The 17,995-nt window shown below is 44.8% G+C and overlaps 1 protein-coding gene across 8 annotated transcripts in view; it reads right to left on the bottom strand.

Annotated features, from left to right (window-relative positions):
• EPB41L1 (erythrocyte membrane protein band 4.1 like 1) overlaps positions 1-17,995 on the bottom strand; it is a 574,086-nt gene that overhangs the window by 263,139 nt on the left and 292,952 nt on the right. For 7 of the 8 annotated variants that reach the window (XM_078652088.1, XM_078652086.1, XM_078652087.1 and 4 more), the window contains one exon: positions 11,699-11,901. In XM_078652088.1, the coding sequence (XP_078508214.1) occupies positions 11,699-11,887 (189 nt within the window). In that variant the 5' untranslated portion in view covers positions 11,888-11,901. Of the gene's footprint in view, positions 1-11,698; positions 11,902-13,771; positions 13,900-17,995 lie in introns of those variants that run through there. The other variant, XM_078652084.1, reaches the window with a different exon arrangement.

Here is a 17,995-nt window from a genome sequence, read left to right as displayed (position 1 = left end):
TGCATAAATTAGCATTACACATCACATGAGAGTACAATATGTGTTATATACACGTCATCCATCACTTTCTAGCCCTTCATTTCCGGTAGAGGGCTACCTATGTCATTGAAGAGTCCCCCACCGTCTTTATCCACTACAGCACTCCATGTATATGCGCCGTCTACAATTTTTTTTTCGCCTATCTCGTTTGGTTTGTTAAAGTGCGGTCTGGTAGGTCAGTCTGTGGGCTCGGGCTCTGAGTGCGACTGCAGATATTGGGTAAGTGGTTCCCAGAAATCCCTGGGCCTAGAAGTTTGTGGGATGTCCTCTGCGTAAGTCTCTAATGTCGCCTTGCAGTAAGTAATATCTGTGATCCAGTCTTTAAGTCTTGAGGGCCTTTTGCTCCCCCACCGTATAACTATACGTCTCTTGGCTAGCAGTAATGTAACTGCCAGAAATTTCCTGCACCTGGTATATTTGAGTTTTCGACACCTAATATACACACCAAGGAGGTGTTGGGTTCAGGTCGAAACTTAGACTTAATTTCTAAGTGTTTGTGAACTGTGCCCTGAGCGTTTCTGAATCTTACCCAGCAACCAATTTACTACAGTGGTGCTGGAATAATTTTCAGAGCAGGGGTGCTGCCATCAGTATTACATCTGCGAAGTCATATTGGCATATTGGTTGTAAAAAATCCAAGCATCACACACAGAATATGTGTAGCAAATGAGTCTCACTAATTTAGCAGGAGAGTAGTATAGGTGTGATATGTAATGATGTGATCTGGAACACACGTTTGCAAATATATTATTATAGCATGGTATGGTAGCACACTGTCCTGTCATTTACAGACAGCACACGTTCCATTAAAATAGCCACTAATTTTTTCCCAAACATGCAGTTTTACTGATAAAACTATATAGCGCAAATGACAAATTGCGGAAATCCGGTTTCAATTACTAATTATCATGTACACAACAATAAGAAAGGTTTCTTGTTTTATTAGATCCTATTGAAAAACTCTGTTTCCATCACACTTCAGAATTACAAAAACAGTAATTCATGTGTGCTTTCTTAACTGCTGGTCCATTTTGAAATATTTGTACAATACATTTACATGTATTTAAATGTGATTGTGCTAGGGAAAAAATTACATCCTACAGGGTAACGCACAGCAAATGTAACAAGATACAGACAGAATTAGAAGGCATCTTTATTCCTCTTTTACCTTCTGGTCTCGAGCATGGTTATTTTTGGGGGTACTACAGACCTGCAGCACCCCTACTTCCAGCACCTATGCACATAGGATGTATGTCGTTACTACGCAAGCTTTTACAACGCATGCCTTTACCACGCAGGTTTTACAACGCAAGTCGTTACAACGACTTGCGTTGGGGGGCGCTGGATAGTGAATAGTTTAATTTACTATTCCAACTCCAGTCCCCGTGGATAGTAGGGAAGGTTTTGGATAGTAAATTAAACTATTCCCTATCCTACAGCGCCTCCCAGCGCAAGTCGTTGTAACGACTTGCGTTGTAAAAGTTGCGTGGTAAAGGTACTGCGTGGTAAAAGTTGCGTTGTACACGCTGTTCCCCATGCACATACTATTAAATAGTCCTATTTTAAAATGGATATTTTAAATCTGCAGCGGTAGGAAGCAGTAGGGGAGGGATATATCGACTGTTGCAATTTCTTCTGGAGGCCAGGGCAACAGGCCAGAGGTTATTATTAAAACAGATAAAAGTAATTAGCCCATGATGAGAAAACAACCTGGAATCCTACAGATTCAAGTTAGTTAGTTCAGCGTGTCTGAATTGTTTTCAGCAACATAAAACCGTTCTCTTCATTTCAGTTTGACAGCAACTAGTTTGGAATATAAAGTGTCTTTTCTTTACTTGAAGTGCTTGCCGCCTCCACGGCGTTTAACAAACGACAATAGGATTGCAGCTTGGTAGGAATCACTTCATCTTGCTCGGATTCAAACTTGGGTTGAGGAAAGAGCAGAGACATTTCATTATCAGGTGCCTTGAGCCACTGAATTATTTCAGCAGTTTAGGAAGACAAAATTCCAAGGGGAAATAAAATGTGGCCAGTATTTATATTTCTCATAACACTGCAGTTCTGAACAAAAGCAGATGGTCTGAAATGGTTTAAGGGTTTTTTTTTGTTATCTGTGAACATTTATCTTTTTCTAGTTTTCAGGGAGGTCAGACAATCTAGTGGCAACGATTGCAAGTTCATCATATGTTTCTTTTTTCCATTGAGTTGGCCTTGCACTACTGATGTGTCTGGGGCTGAACTACCGTGCATAGTTAAGTTTGCTTTAGCCTCTTTAATGTATTTGTAAAGTACACACCAAAAATGTGGCAATGCTATGTGCGTGTGTGTGTACTTCTACTATTGTTTGTTTGTATGTTTCTACATGTGTACCTATAAGGTCGACATGTCTGCCTGTATGCATGTCCTCTTTGTGTTCTGTCAGCTTTGATTGTCTGTGCATGTCCTATACAACTAACACAGACCTTTTATCTTTGTCTTTGCATGTTTTTTAGGGGTACAAAGATTCTCCTTAGTATCGGGAAAAGCATAGCAGGGGAGTTTCTCACTACACAGTTTCAACATGCTATCCTCCAGTTCACTGCGTGGTAAGGCAGAACACTACCAATTTGGAGATGAAAAACCCGTTTTTGGTTTGGCTCTTGGCAGACACGGCTGTAATTTAACTGCAAGCTTTATTCATGACATTTAAGCCTTTTAATTCCTATTACTAAAGGTTTTGTTTAGATCTCCGTTGTTATATTGGCAACCAATCATTTTTTGCTAAAAATCAACTCCTTCTTCGAAGTAATCTACAACTAACAATTGTCTCTGCATTGCAGTGTAACCTACTTATGACCTTATCAAAAGTGTAAGCTCATTCTCCTTTATTAATATGACACAGGTATGGGAAACTGGCCGGGGAAACAAAAATCATAGGTAAGTAGGTAAGTTGTCTTGTTTTTTTTCTCCCTCGTCATCTGTTGCCAGCACCCCCCTGCTTGTCGTAGTCTGTCGCCAGCACCCCCCACTCATCGTCTGTTGCCAGCAAACCCCCCCCCCCCTTACCTGCTCCAGCCGTCACTGGGTGACAAAGACAGGGATCGTCCTGGGCGGCAAAAAGTCTAGCTACGCCACTGATTGGTTCATGGTGACCCAGTCCTGTTCAATAGAGGGGGTTCTTCAGTACAGGAGAGCTTAAAAAGTTACATCTTCTAATGCACCTGTACTGGAGGCAGTAGTGAGCTGGTGAACATGTGAGGTGCTTGGCAAGGGGGTGGATTTGCTTGCAGGTTGAGAGGTTCACAAGAAAATGTGGAGGTTCTTAGACAAGAGGAAAATAACTTGCACGTTTGTAACATTCTGCTGATTTAAAGTAATAAATGAATACTGTATTATTGAAATGAACTAAAAATGCATTCCGTGGATTTCTCCCAAGTAAATTTGTGAATCACTTCCTGGAAATTATAGGCAACCAAGTAATCCTGCCCTGCAGTTGTCCGCAGGTACAGGAAGACCGGGTGTTGAAAGAAGACCCAGGATAGCACAGTGTTTTGGGGGTATCTAACAGAGTGCTCTATGCATGGAGTGTGTGAGGAATTATGGTAAGGAAGCAAATGAGCTAGAGTGATTTATGTTCATGCTTTGGGTAGCAAGGGACAAACAGTAGCAGATTAGTTGAAACATACAACAATGAAAGGGTTAAAAGATGTGAGAGTTATGTTTTTAGATTAACAAGCATCAACGCATTTGACAGACTGTCGGGCCTCTAATGATGCATGTATGATCTACAACAAAACTCGTAGCTTTAACATTTTGTAAAGCTGGACAGTGGTGCAAATTCCACATGGTCACAGAGCTAGAGGATATTGGGCTGGATGTGGACCAGAAAGTAAGGGTGGACCCTATGACACACTGTACATTTATGGAGAGGAGATCAAAGGTTAATATAAGAGGGGTTCAAAGATAACTATAATCAGTTTGGAGGAGTTAATGAGATATTTAACAATGGGATTGCCTTTTGAGAAATTTAGTGAAAGGAGACTAAATTCACCAACTAGCCCAAAGGGGTTGAGAAGAATGAGGAAAGTGAAGCATAATTCTGGGAGAGGCTGAGGCTAAGTGAAAATCCCAAGTGTTGTAATGGAAGAGATGTCAGGCGGTTGGGTATTTAACTTAGGCATGGCCTTGATACTTAAGGAGAGAAAATAATCATTTCTCATAGGGCGCTCAGGTGGATACCTGGATAAGGCACAGTGGAAGAGGTTTCATCTTGACATTATATTTAAAAGAATTTCGAGATATATTAATGTTTTATTGACTTCGTTATTAAAGGTCGAGGTGTGTCATCTTGTACTTGTGTGTGTGTTTGGGTGTGCGTGTATGTGTGTGTGTTTGTGTGCGTGTGTGTGTACGCCCGTGGGTGTGTCTGTGTGCATGTGTGCGTGTGTGTGTGTGTGTGTATCCTTTCCTGTGCAGGTCTGCAAGACCGAATGCTATATAAGACAGGAATGTTTCTCCAGGATTGCTGAATCCTTTTTAGGTCTCGCCCTGGAACAGGGACAGAGACTCTATAGCTGTCTGATGCCGGGGAATGAGGGACACAAAACTGGCACGATTTTTAGCAGTCGGATTTGGCTGCGCGAACGCGCACGTTCCGTCCTGCGCCGCCCTCCCAGCCTACTGCGCATGCGCCGCCCTCCCAGCCTACCGCGCATGCATGCATGCACACACACAGACACACACACACACACGTCGCAGACAGACACTCGCTCACACACACACCCCCTCCCTCACAGTCACACACACGCACTCCAAGACACATACACACACGCACGCACACACATACACACACATACATACACAGGCCGCCTCCCCCCCGCGCCTACATGCTCCTCTCCCTCCGCCCGCCCGCCGCTCAGCAACGCACTCACCGGCTTCCTCTCCTCAGCTGCAAGGCCCGGCAGCAGGACTCTTCTTCCCTCCTTCGGCACCGGGGCGCAGGGTAGGCTCCTGCCTGCTCCGGTGCTCCCTGCTCCCAACACGGCTCCAATCGCGGCTCTTCCGTGGGAGGCGGGGTAGGCTCCCGCCCTCCTACTTCCTGTTTCCGGGTGTCGCGCCGGCCTGCCTGACTTCCTGGTCGCAGGCCGGCAGAGTAACGAGGATGTTTTGCGGTATGTATTTATTTATTTAATTATGCATTTTTATATAGCGCAGACTTTACCCGAAGGCGGTATTTATTTTTTTATGTATTTATGCATTTTTATATAGCGCGGACTTTACCCGAAGGCGGTATTTCTTTATTCATGTATTTATGCATTTTTATATAGCGCGGACTTTACCCGAAGGCGGTAATGCTTGCCTTAGCGTAATGGTGTTCCTTCTTAATTTATTGGTGGTGTCCCTGTTAGAATTATTCCCACTTTTAGTCTAGCAATGCTTGGCATGATGTTGGCATCTTTGGCATTATTGAGCCCATCCCTGGTATAATGGGACCACAACGTATTGTGGGCATTCTTGACCCAATTGTGCTTCTCTTCACCAGCGGTGATGGTCATCCCTGGCATGCGATGGGTGTTCATGGAATTGGATGTTGATATGTAGACATGTAAAGCCAGACTCTGTCCATGGGGCAGTAATATTCATGAGTACTTGATGACATGGAGATCAAAAATACAACTAAAACTGAAAAGCCATTATTTTGAGAGACTGTCATATTTGTTTTTGGGAATCAGAAATATTTATTAAAATGAAATGCTTGTAATAACAAGCCAATGCATGATTACCAGCTGTGATCGTGTTTTCAAAATGTTTGTAAAGTTGATGTTAAAGTGATAATTCATGCTAATTTCTGTAGTCTTATTTACATCTTGTTTACAATTATACTATACTACTAATGTATGTTTACTAGCCATAACTGTACTGTTATATGTTACATTTTAATTACAGTGTTTGCCTTTTACAATCATTTTCTTACAAACTACCTCGTAAAACAAAAATATTTAGGGCTAAAATATTTTGCACTGTTTGCACAATATATTTGTGATGTTTACACTTACCTATTTGAAATTAAAATGTACAAATGGACATTTAGTCAATTACCATTAAAAAGTTTAACTTTTTTTGCTAAGATATTCTTGTAATCTTTTATGCAAACAAATTTAAATACTGCATAAATAATTTTAACAACAAATACTTTATATGTAGCTTTTTATGTACATAAGAAAACTATAGCATAAAGCAAAAAACATTGCCATTTACAATAATAATAGCTCAAACTTAAATAATGCGAGACCTATTGCATTGCAAATGCTTGTTTAGTAACTTAGCCTTTTCCTTGTACCCAGCTGTAAAGTTGGCAAAGATTGAAGCAAGCAGGTGAAGAAGGAGCTCTTTGTATGTCTGCAGTTCTATACTCAGAAGGGACAAGAACTGTCTCTTTGTGGATGACCACCTTCTTGTGTCCAAGCACCGCTAATGACAGAAGCTTCATCCCAAGTAGGTAGTCTCATGGCACTGGATGAGTCAAGAGCAGTGGTGGCCGGCAATTTTACTAGGGATGGGAGTGCACACATACACACTCTCTCACTCCCATGCATTCACATGCACACACAAACACACAACACTCACTCACTAGAAATCCATACATTTATACATACACACACTCACAAACCAAAACATTCACAAACATAAAACTTAATTGCCATGCAGGTCCCGGAGAGGAAGGCAGCAGTCCCACACTCGTCACAGAGTGGGATGGGGTCAGTGAGACTTGCTGATCCCACTCCTCTCTGTGATGAGATGTCGCTGATTGACACTCAACCCTGGGCACTCCATGGTTTCAAACTAAGGTACCCAGGTCTGATGCATTCAGTGACACTTCCCCTCGTCATGAGGCAGAGGGCCTTGAGGTTCTTTTACCAGGCTGAGGAGGTCCCTCCCACAGGGCTGTGAAATCCTCAGCCTGACAAAGTTCAGGTAAGAAAAAGGGTGGGGGCGTTGTCCAGAGGCAGCTGCTGGTCAAGAGCCTAGAGCATGGGTAGTCACAAACTTTCTGCCAGGGGGCAGAATTACCGTGTGGTTTGTGGCCGAGGGCCACACCAGTAGGAGTGGGGTCAGTGGAGGTGGGGTCAGTGGGGGGGGGGGGGGAGGGGGGACTAGAGTAAAATAAAATCAAACCTGTTTCAAAACATTAGACAATGCGACAATGCTGTATTTCAAAATCAGATGGAACTACAAAGAGCACATTTTGATAATACATTTTTTAACAGACAATAGCAAACTTAAGAGGCATTGCATAGCTTCATACTCACTTTGACCCCAATTCCACCACAGTCTCTCTCTCTCTGTCAGTCAGTCTCTCTCTCTCTCTCTCTCTCTCTCTCTCTCTCTATCTCTCTCTCTCTCATTTAGTCAGTCTCTCTCTATCTATCTCAGTCAGTCCGTCCGTCTCTTCTCTCTCTCAGTCAGTCAGTCAGTCTCTCTCTCTCAGTCAGTCTCTTTCTTTCAGTCAGTCAGTCTCTCTCTATCAGTATCTCTCAGTCAGTCTCTCTCAGTCAGTCAGTCTCTCTTTCAGTCAGTCTCTCTCTCTCCCTGCCAGTCTCTCTCTCTCCCTGTCAGTCTCTCTCTTTCTCTGTCAGTCTCTCTCTCTCATAGTCAGTCAGTTTCTCTCAGTCAGTCAGTCTCTCTCTCCCTCAGTTAGTCAGTCTCTCTCTCTTTGTCAGTCAGTCTCTCTCTCTCCGTCAGTCTCTCTCTCTCTCAGTCAGTCTCTCTCCCTCTCTCAGTCAGTCCCTCTCTGTCAGTCAGTCTCTCTCTCTCTCTATATCAGTCAGTCAGTCTCTCTCTGTCAGTCAGTCAGTCTATCTGTCTCTCTCAGTCTGTCTCTCTCTGTCAGTCTCTCTCTCTCAGTCAGTCAGTCTCTCTCTCCCCTAGTCAGTCAGTCAGTCTCTCTCTCTGTCAGTGAGTCTCTCTCTGTCAGTCTCTCTCTCTGTCAGTCAGCCTCTCTCTCTCTGTCAGTCAGTCTCTCTCTCTCTCTCATAGTCAGTCTCTCTCAGTCAGTCTCTCTCTCTCAGACAATCTCTCTGTCAGTCAGTCAGTTTCTCAGTCAGTCAGTCTCTCTCTCTCGGCTCGCTCCACTGTCTTTTTCTCTCCAATCTCTCTCTCCACTCTCTCTCCACATTCTCTCTGTCTCTCTCCACTGTCTCTCTTTCTCCTTCCTTTCTCTCCCCACTCTCTCTCTCCTCTCTCTCTCTCTCTCTCTCTCTCTCCACTTTCTCTCTCTTTGGGGGGCCATGGGTCCATTACCTGCAAGGTCCACGGGCAGCCAAGGAAGGCCTGCCGGGCCGTACTATGAGTACCACAGGCCTAGAGGATACATGTCTGGTCCTACGCTTCCAATTAACGTCTGCACACAGGGCTGATCTAACTTTTCCTCTGCAAGTAAATGGCTTTGGAATACCTTCCATTTTGCCAAGGTCACTTCAAATCTATTAGCTCTTTCCACTGTTATAAACTGACTGACGAGGTAAATGTTTCCTCTAATTCACTCTCTCTTCCTGGTAGCAGATGTGCCATCCTGCCAAGGTACAAGCCTTGAACAAGCCTTCATTTGACTGCCAGCTGATGCAGAGGGTATTTATTGCCCATCCTTTCTCTTCCTACTACAAATGGCGCTTATGCTGAAGGCCGTTGAGCAAGGACAGCGAAGCAAGCCTCTTTCTCATTCTCTCTCCATAGTCTCAGGGACGTGTTGAGTACCTATTGTTTCCTCTCTGAGTCTGCACGCTAGCCTTGCACCACTATGCTCATCTTCGATAACACTGGCTACTCTTAGGGCAATGGGTTCTATTTTTTCCCCTGAGATTTCCCCACCTATTTCTGCAGTGAAGTTACAATTGTTAGACTTTTCCAGTAGTATGTGCTTCTGCCTTGATGAAGGCACATACCTGTGCAGCCAGCATTACTCCTTTATTAAGGTTTTAGTGCAGTGTGGGAGAGAGGGAGAGGGAGAAGGGAGAAGGGAGAAGGGAGAAGGGAGAGAGAGAGAGAGAGAGAGAGAGAGAGAGAGAGACAGAGACAGAGAGAGAGCGAGAGAGAGAGAGAGAGAGAGAGAGAGAGAGAGAGAGAGAGAGTGAATTAATGCATGTGTGTTTGTAAAGGGAGTACAAAAAGACATCAAATCATGTTCCTGTCTAACACAGCTTAACTTTCATGACCATAAGCTAATTATTTTTTTGCAATAGTGAGACTTAAGATGAATCGTGTTACCGACCATGTTCGGACTGGCCTACAGAGCTCTTTGGCAGTGTCTGAAGGGCTCGTCTAACAGGTTAAAATGTGGGCCAGATTTGTGGCTGCTTTTTGGCCTGTGTTATTGTCTGGTGTGCCAGTTTTTATTGTTACTTTCCCTGACATTATCATTATTACTGCCTGCAGCAAGCACACATGAACACAATCTCCCTTGGATAGCACCTTGACAGGCTGTCTGTCAAATTTAGTTGCGCGCACTGCATCGCATTTGGGGATGCAGTGCATGCAACGAAATTCGTTGTATTTATTTATATGTTTACTTACCTGTAAACCTCCGTAATCCATAGTTTACTACCCCCACCCTGCCCCTCCCCTTCCCCACGTCACCGCCCAGCAGGTGCTCCCACTACCGACAGCGGCTGCTGTCTGTACAAGTTCCAACTGCCACAATTTTCAAACGTGGACCACCTTGCTAGCTCTCTGATTCGCTAATGGGGGGCACTTTTATTTTGGTGCCCAGGCCTTTTATGTGTCCCAGTACGACCCTGGCTACAGATGAGATCAGGTATATATTCTCAGCGATGTTATTCACTGCTGGTGTTGGTGATAACACACACACATGCACACAACCACACACACGCGTTGGTGCGCTGTGGTATAACACACACAGCACTGCCCCAATGATGCATCACATACTAAGCATTGTTCATCAGTGTACACAAATGCAGACCGAGCAGTCCTCAGTGGTGAATTGTACTGAGTGATGTCATTTGTGTCAAGTGGTCCTCAGTGACGTCATATACACGTAGTAATTCTCAGTGATGTAATACACACACGCACAAACAGTCCTCTGTGCTGTCAGACATACTTAGCTGTCCTCTGTGACATCAAACCCACAAAGTGAATTTATCACACATCCATCTATGCTGTAACATAGGCCGCTATTAGGAACCAATCAAGGAGCATGCTCGTGATTAGTATTTTGGGATCCAGATAAAACCACTACAGACATGTCTGCTTTTAAAAGTATTCTCACCCACAGCCCTACTGTAGCATGCTTCATCACTGAGCCTTCACCCGGAATGTAAACACATCAGGAGGAGCTCAACCTTGATTAAGGAAGCTCCTTATTTGTGATTGTGCTTAGGGGATCTATACAAAGACACACTGATTGCGTATAGTACTTCCCCATTCCAAACAACGATGTGGGTGAGAGCCCTCTAATAAAAGGTAGACACGTCTGTGCTGTTTGCAGCAGGATCCCACACTGGCAATCAGCAATGTGCTCCTTGATTGCTTCCCTTTGTAGGTTCTATCGTGGTGTAGATGTTTGACGCATAAGCAGAAGCTGGTATGGCTTAGCTCTAGTCCTTCTGCCTCACGACTGGATTAATGCTGAACACATCTCACCAATCCCCAGTGTACGCTCATACACACCTGGGAATATTTCTTGTCACGAGTCATCAGTGATGTCATCCAAACAGAGAGATCATCACTAATATAACCAATGATGTGATACTTACAGACTGATCCACAGGCATGTCATGCACAAAGAGTGAAATTTAGTGACGTCAGACACACGGTGCAGTACATAAATACATACGCAGGTAACTGGCCTGAGTATATTGAGTGGGTCATTGGTGGGAGAACAATGGTGAAGCGGGTACGGGGTAAAATGTAAATGCCACTGAGCAGCAGCAGTAAGGGCCGCAGGGCGATCAACAGAAGAGTTGGGTTGGGAGTACAATGTTCTTTTTAAAAACAAACTGAGCAAGGGGGGGAAGGACCGGGAAGGAACTGTATGTGGGCTTATTTAGTAAACACCCCAGAGCTGTTGCAGCAACGAGGAGTGAGGAAAAGCAACAAAAGTGAGGGTTAGGCAAATAATAAAATACCTGCCCACACAAGCACACAGCAGAAGGGGCGAGAAAGCCAGCAGCTGAGCTCACTGGTGTAACAAAACTTGAGTGCCCCCCTGCAAGGTACTTAGCGGGGCCTACCTCCGGAACCAATAATGAGCTCTTGGCCAGAGTACTGTGCTGAGGGGGCCCCCTGGATCTTGCCCCCCTGCACCGCTGGGGCTGCGGGTGCCTGTTTTATGCCACTGGCTGAGCTTGGATTTGGAGAGAAACACTGAGCATACGAGGGGTGGCAATGTAATGGGGAGCAGCACACAGGGAAGAAAGCAAGACAACACATCCCCTCTTATGTAGTTGCCTGAATGTAGGCAGTGAAAGGACACAAGTCATCCAATCAAAGGATGGCAGAGAAGCTATGCCAGTGATAGGGACAAACATTAGAAGGGGATGGAAATCATCTGAATAAGATACAAGGATATGAGATTCACAAAAAAATTCCAACCAAATGTAAGCAGAAGTCAGTTGGTGAATATACGGAAGGCACCCTTGGCGGACATGGCATGTAGGGCACGCACCTGATCGCCTTTCGATGAGTCAGCATTGGCTCCTGACTTCTCCTGGGCATCCAGATTGTTTGCCCGTGGCCCTGGATTTGTTGGCGTGGAGGCCGCTTGTGGCACCACCGCTGCTGCCACTTCTAGCTGCTGTGGTGGCTCCTCATGGGCATTCTTCAACTCAGAATCTGGGTCCGTTTCCGTCGTCATGGTTACTAATTATTCTAGAAGATTTCCATACACAAGGGCAAGAGAGAGAGAGAGAGAGAAAGAGAAAGTAAGTGACTGAATGAGGAAATTAAATGCTAAATCCCTGCTGTCTTTGATAAGTGAAGCAGAGATCATGAAGGAGCACATGGCCCCCACCTCATGCCAGAAAGATTATTCACTAATGTACGCTTTGGAGCTTCTGGGCAGGAATTTGCATTGATTAATGAAAAAAGGCCACCCATGTACATCTGCCTGGAAAGAGAAAAGAAGCAACAAGCCTGACCTTCAACCTGAAATCAGAGTGTGTCTCTGCCCTTTCATCCTGCATACACCTTGCAATCCACTCTCTAGAAGGATGGCCGCAGGAGCCAGGTACATCAAATATTGATGTGTATTACGCCCCACAAGATGTCCCGATGTGGCTGTATCTCAGATTACCATATACATACTTATCATCTGCCAGAAATATTGTTATAAAAATATTGTCACATTGAGTGTAGATTTTCCATTATTAACTCCAATGGGGTGACATTTTGTAAAACTATTCCGGACAGGTTATGTATGTCAGGCGACATTCTGACAAGGATATTCTGGTACTACACCCCAGACCTGTGTGCCTGAAAGCCCATGGAACAGATCCAGAGATAGACCACTCATTTATTCATTGTGAGTCGTACCAATCAAGCTAACCAACTCTCGAACCCAGAGCTCCTTTCTTTGAACAGAAAAAGCAGGAAGCAAGTCCTAAAAAACTGTTGAGGTGTTGATTAGCATAGAAAAGGTGCGATGATGCTAGCTCATCGTAGGAAGGGCTGTCCCTTTTCTTGTTATGATACTCATTCTGTTGTCACAGAGGGGGCACACACTTTACAATAGTGGCATAATGTTTTATGTGAGTATATAATAAAAAAAATCATGTTTTCAATATAAAATATACATAGATGACTGCCTACTTACCACTGCAAAGCAGTCAATATTTGAGGTCATACAAAATCCTAAAATTCCAATATAATCCATGCATGTATTAAAATGTATTTATTGTATTGTGTTATGCTTCTACCTGCCATGCAATAAAACACAAACTAAGGAATGAAAATGCTGATTTGAGAAGCTATGCACAGCTGTTATCCATCACATTAAGATTGTTCAGTGATGAAGTGTGATCTCAAATGCACTTTTTTGCGATATATATTTTTAAAGTATGACATGGGCTTTGAGGGCAGTGTTAGCTACAGGGATGGCTTGGGATCAAGTTATGCTTTTATTTATGAAGAGAAGCGGCCTCCTGGTGTTTAAATCGAAACTCCACGTGTTCGGTCACGATTTCTTACCCAAACATTGTCTGTACCAGGTTGTATCCTCCTACCCGCCACCCATCAATGTAATGGCTAAGTAGTGAAAATGCCCCTACTTGTGCTCCTCCCGCAAAGTAGTGAAATACATTGCTGTCAAATGCCCTGAGAATAACTGCGCAGCCACTATTGGTGGTAAGTACACACCTATCTATTATTAACTCGCATACAACCTCAACATACATTCGTACTCACATAACCTGAAGCACTGGCAGACCTGCCATCCTTGGAATAATTTCCATTGTGGGGTCATGTAAGGGAGGGGGGAGGGGCCTTGCAGGGTTCTGGAGGGGGGTAAGGGCGTTAGGGCTCCAGCAAACTCATGAGTATCTGAACTGCCACCCTGCGTTACCAGTAGCACAAATAAAGTCATCCGAGGCTGCCTGCCATTTCAGGGGGGATGCTGAAATGGACCACAACAGGTCGGAGTCTTGCATCCAAGAATTTCAAGCTCACTGTAGTGTTCACCTGAAAAGACACTTCACACGCAATTCATATAAAACGTGTCTTTATTCAAGAATCCAACACATACTTAAAAGAAGGCCAGGTCGCACAGGAAGCAGTCCACGTCCGATAAGCTCGGTAATCAGCTGTCATCTGTTCACCAACTGACATTTAAATACATTCCAGAATGCCAGCTGATGACGCGTGATGCTACGGTGTCCGAAAGCGGACACTCAGCAAGTCAAATAAATTACAACATCATGGATCGTATAACTCTCCCTGGGTGCCTGTGTGAAGAGCATCGACATCGTACGTCACAAGGAGGCCCTGTGTGACATCAGCCCAGAGAGCGGCCAATAAAGCAGCCAGTCCTATCAGCCAATATTCTTCGGCAACAGAACAAGAGTCATATCCGCCCCGCTCTAGCAATGACTACCAAGCTACTGTGAGGGCGCGAGCACATCCCTCGTGCAGAGGAGCTAATGGACAGGTGGTCGAAAATGAGAATGCTTCTGAGTGGTGCGTTTCTGTGTGGCCAGAGGAGTCCGATGAAAGCCTAACTCAAGGGTGTAAAGGAAAACAAAGATAGCAAGTATCGAATCCTCCTCTGGGAGGCACACTTTATTGAAGGCTAATGTGGGAATATTGTGTGGAAGAATATGGCGCTACAAAAAATGTCGCAGCGAAAATATTGACTACCACAATATTGTGAAGTTACGTATACGTGCCTTTGTATAGATTCACTATTCCTAACTCTGCAGCTCTTTCATTTGATGTCTCTGCCTGTGCATCAATGCACCGGAAGGGATATTCTCTTGCCTAGTCAGAGAAAAGGGCTAAAGGAAAGAAAAGAAGTAACGATAAAAAAAAAATCCCTACCAGGCCAGGCACTGAATTACACAAGATGGCAGCTTTAGGTTCGAAGGATACATATTTGCTATCCTTTAGTCACACCGAGCATAGAGTTCCTAAACCTTGTTCTTGAAAGCTCAAGAAGAGAACTACTTCTCTTTCAATCGCTAGCACCAAAACCTCAACTGTCTTGTTGGCTTTGATACCACTTGCAAGACTTTGCAGATACACTTGGTTCTTTCTTCTTCCTGCCCTCTGATTCTGACAGCCAGGTCTCATACAGTAAACTTGGCACCAGGGCATAAAACCCATCATCAAGAAGGAATTGTGCGACCCACCTGGAATCTTGAAAGTTGGTTCGACAGTGTGAACTCTGTACTCGGATTCTATTCCTGGCCTAGGCATGTCACACCACTGAAGTGCAGAGAAAAAAACTGCAGACTCAAAAAAAGATGTCTGTTCCAATACACAGGTTTGGGCTGATAGAAGCGAAGGGAAGACGCTACCACAAGGCAAATGAAGACAAAACTCAGTCCTGTGCCATTGAGTTGGGTAACAATGAACATCTGTTATTCAGCGCCAAGATACCCTTGGGTGAACGAGCACTTTACAAATGCATGTTATATTATGTTATTTTAAGAGAGGCAACGGGGTCCAACACTTTAGTTAGAATAATGTATACAAGATGGCCGTCCGGTGAGAAGCTCCGTCCAGGAGCTCCTGGACAGGGATTGCCGTTTTGGCTTAAAATCCCCCTTTCTCCCCGTAATTTCCCCCATAACTTGGTGAGGACATGACCGATGCTTAGTGGAGCTGCTTGGTTCGGCTAAAGAGGAGTCTGGCCCAGGTTTCTCCAGCAGCCAACACCTACCCAGCCAGTGATCGGGGCATGGCATCCCTCATCCCGCTGCTGCTATTTTCCGCCTCTGCTACTACCCTTGGAACTAATCGCCATGGACTGCCGATTTATGACCAGCCTTGGCGCAGCTCTGACAACATTGGATGGCTCCGGATTGAACCGGGGGCGGGATTCCACACTTCCGGGACATCGAGACAACATTGCCAATGCCCAGTGGAGCCGCTTGGTTCGGCTATTGAGGAGTCCGGTCCGGGTCCTCCCGCAACCGTCACCTACCCAGCTGGACATCGGGTCATGGCAGGCCCGTCCCGCTGCTTCTGGTTTTTCCCTCTGCTGCATACCTCATAACAAATACCCGCGGATGCCTGATGTTTGGACCAGCCTTGGAACAGCTCTTTCATCATCGGAAGGCTCCATATGGCAGCGGACTGAACGGGACGAGATTCCAGTCTTCCTTACTCTCCCTTTACCCACTAGATCGCAAGTAACTGCCGGCCCCGACGCTTAATCACCTGTTGCGTTTTCTGGGTCGAAGGTGAGTGCCACAGCGCTGTTTGTTCCAATGTACCCGTGTTCCCGCCTGCAGTTTGCTGACCTGGGGACAACTTGCTCTCCCAGTCCTCGCTGCTGCCTCGCTGCCTCCCCCATGCTGGCGTCTACTTAGATGTACCCCGCCTTGATTCCGTCTTCTGTGACCTGAGAGTCCTTTTCAGGTATGGGGGTGCGGGAGCTACGCCCGGCAGATTGTCAACACCGATGCCCCTGTGGTCCGGAGCCTCTGCACACCTCTTCTCCCTGCCTCCCACCTTTGACTCTGTAACAGTGTACCCTCCTTTGACTTCTTTTCTCTTTTGCACTTAATTCATACTCCCTGGTTCGCATCGTGGACTTTTTGTCTTTTCGGCTTTTGCCCCGCCAGCCATTTTGCTGCTGACCACCACTGATTTCCCGGACATGGGCCCACCATCTTGTTGAACTTATGTCCTTTGCCCCTTTCCTCCGTTCTCACCCGACGATCCTCAAACATATTTCTCCCTCCTTCTGGTCTGTCTGACTCCATCCTCCCCCGATCCCTCCTATCCCTGTACCCTCTCTCATAACACCACTGTTGTCCCCTTCTACCTTCTCTCCCCCCTGAATTTTTCCACTATCCTTGTTAATTTCGCCAACAGTCTTTAAATTACTGTACCTTGACCTTATGTTTATCGCTATGTTTTCTTTTCTCTTGAGTTGAATGTTTTTCTCTTTTTGCCCGTTCTGCCTTTACCACCTCCCCCCTCAGGTTCCCTCCCCCACCTATCCTTTTACTCATATTCTTATCCCCTCTTCTCCCTCTCTGCCTCCTATGATTTGTCATTCACTTTGAAATTTCCGTGAGAAATGTCTATATTATTATTGTTGTAACTTGCTGTTGTTCCTGATCTAAAGCGCTCTGATACCTCCGTGTCTAGCCACGCTACATAAAACTCAATAAATACAAAATAAAAAAACCTTGCAGCTGGTGTATTGAATGTTGTAGGTGCCCAATACTAAGGCTTCATTCTTGATACCATCTCATGCCTCTTATACTCCCTGCCCCTTTATCTTAACCTTTTAGGTTCTTTTTTGTATCTCTGCTTTCTTTCTTTGGCACTGTTTATCTATCCTTCTCTCCCTACTTTTTTCCCCGGTTTGTCGTTTTAAGGAAAAATAAGTGCTGATCCCCAAGAATGAGTGCTGGTGGGCCCCACCAGCAACCACCAGTTCAAAGTAAGCTCTGCCTATTCCTGTTTACCAGTTTACTTTAATACAGGGACTCTCAGGTCACATTTTGAAAGCCACAGCACAATATTGCGCAATAGTTGTTACTGATCAACACAGATTCCTTTGAGGACCTACATCATTGCATATAGTAGTAATTAGAATTCTGAATTCCGTGCCTACGTTAGTAAGTATATGACATGGATTTTGGGGAGCCATCGGAGTGCAAAGTGTCTTAGGCAAGCTGGAATAAATAGGGTGGAGTAGGGTATCGTTAAGAACAAACTTTAGAACATAACAGTGGGAGCAGCTTCAGGTTTGGGATAAAAACCAAGGGTCTGGAGTCTCAAGAAGCCTTTAAACAAACAGCGGTTGAACCTTCTGAGCCATTCTGCACACTGACTACAGAGTAGCTCTATTTTGGTGATAACTTGCAGTCACCCATGCTTTAATGGATAAAAGATAATGATCCAAGTCCATCAGCTGGGTAGGGGTGCCTAAGAATTGAGTCTGGAGCTACCATTCATGAGTGAATGAATGAATGAAGCTTTATTTGTGTGGTTACTCAAAACCATTACAATAGAAAAAGAAGAACACTGTATTTAAAAACAATGGAATTAAAATCTAGAGGTCAAAAATCCAGAATCTAAAAAGAGATGAATCTATATACACAACAATTGTTAAGATTTTCTTTTACATGCTTAGATAAAAACAATCAGGTGATAAAAGGTAGTGGGCAGCCACCACACGAGTGCCTGCCTGATTGCTTAGGGGGAGGTGTCCATCAATGTTATGCGGGTATGTTGGACAAATTTGCCAAAGGTAGCCATGTGCTTCACTGTGTCCAGCGTATAAAGTCGA

Source organism: Lissotriton helveticus, chromosome 7 (assembly GCF_964261635.1).
Source record: "Lissotriton helveticus chromosome 7, aLisHel1.1, whole genome shotgun sequence".
In the NCBI taxonomy this organism is placed as follows: Eukaryota; Metazoa; Chordata; class Amphibia; order Caudata; family Salamandridae; genus Lissotriton; species Lissotriton helveticus.
The sequence above is the reverse complement of the archived record's forward strand: the minus strand, read 5'-3'. Positions and strand labels throughout refer to the sequence as shown.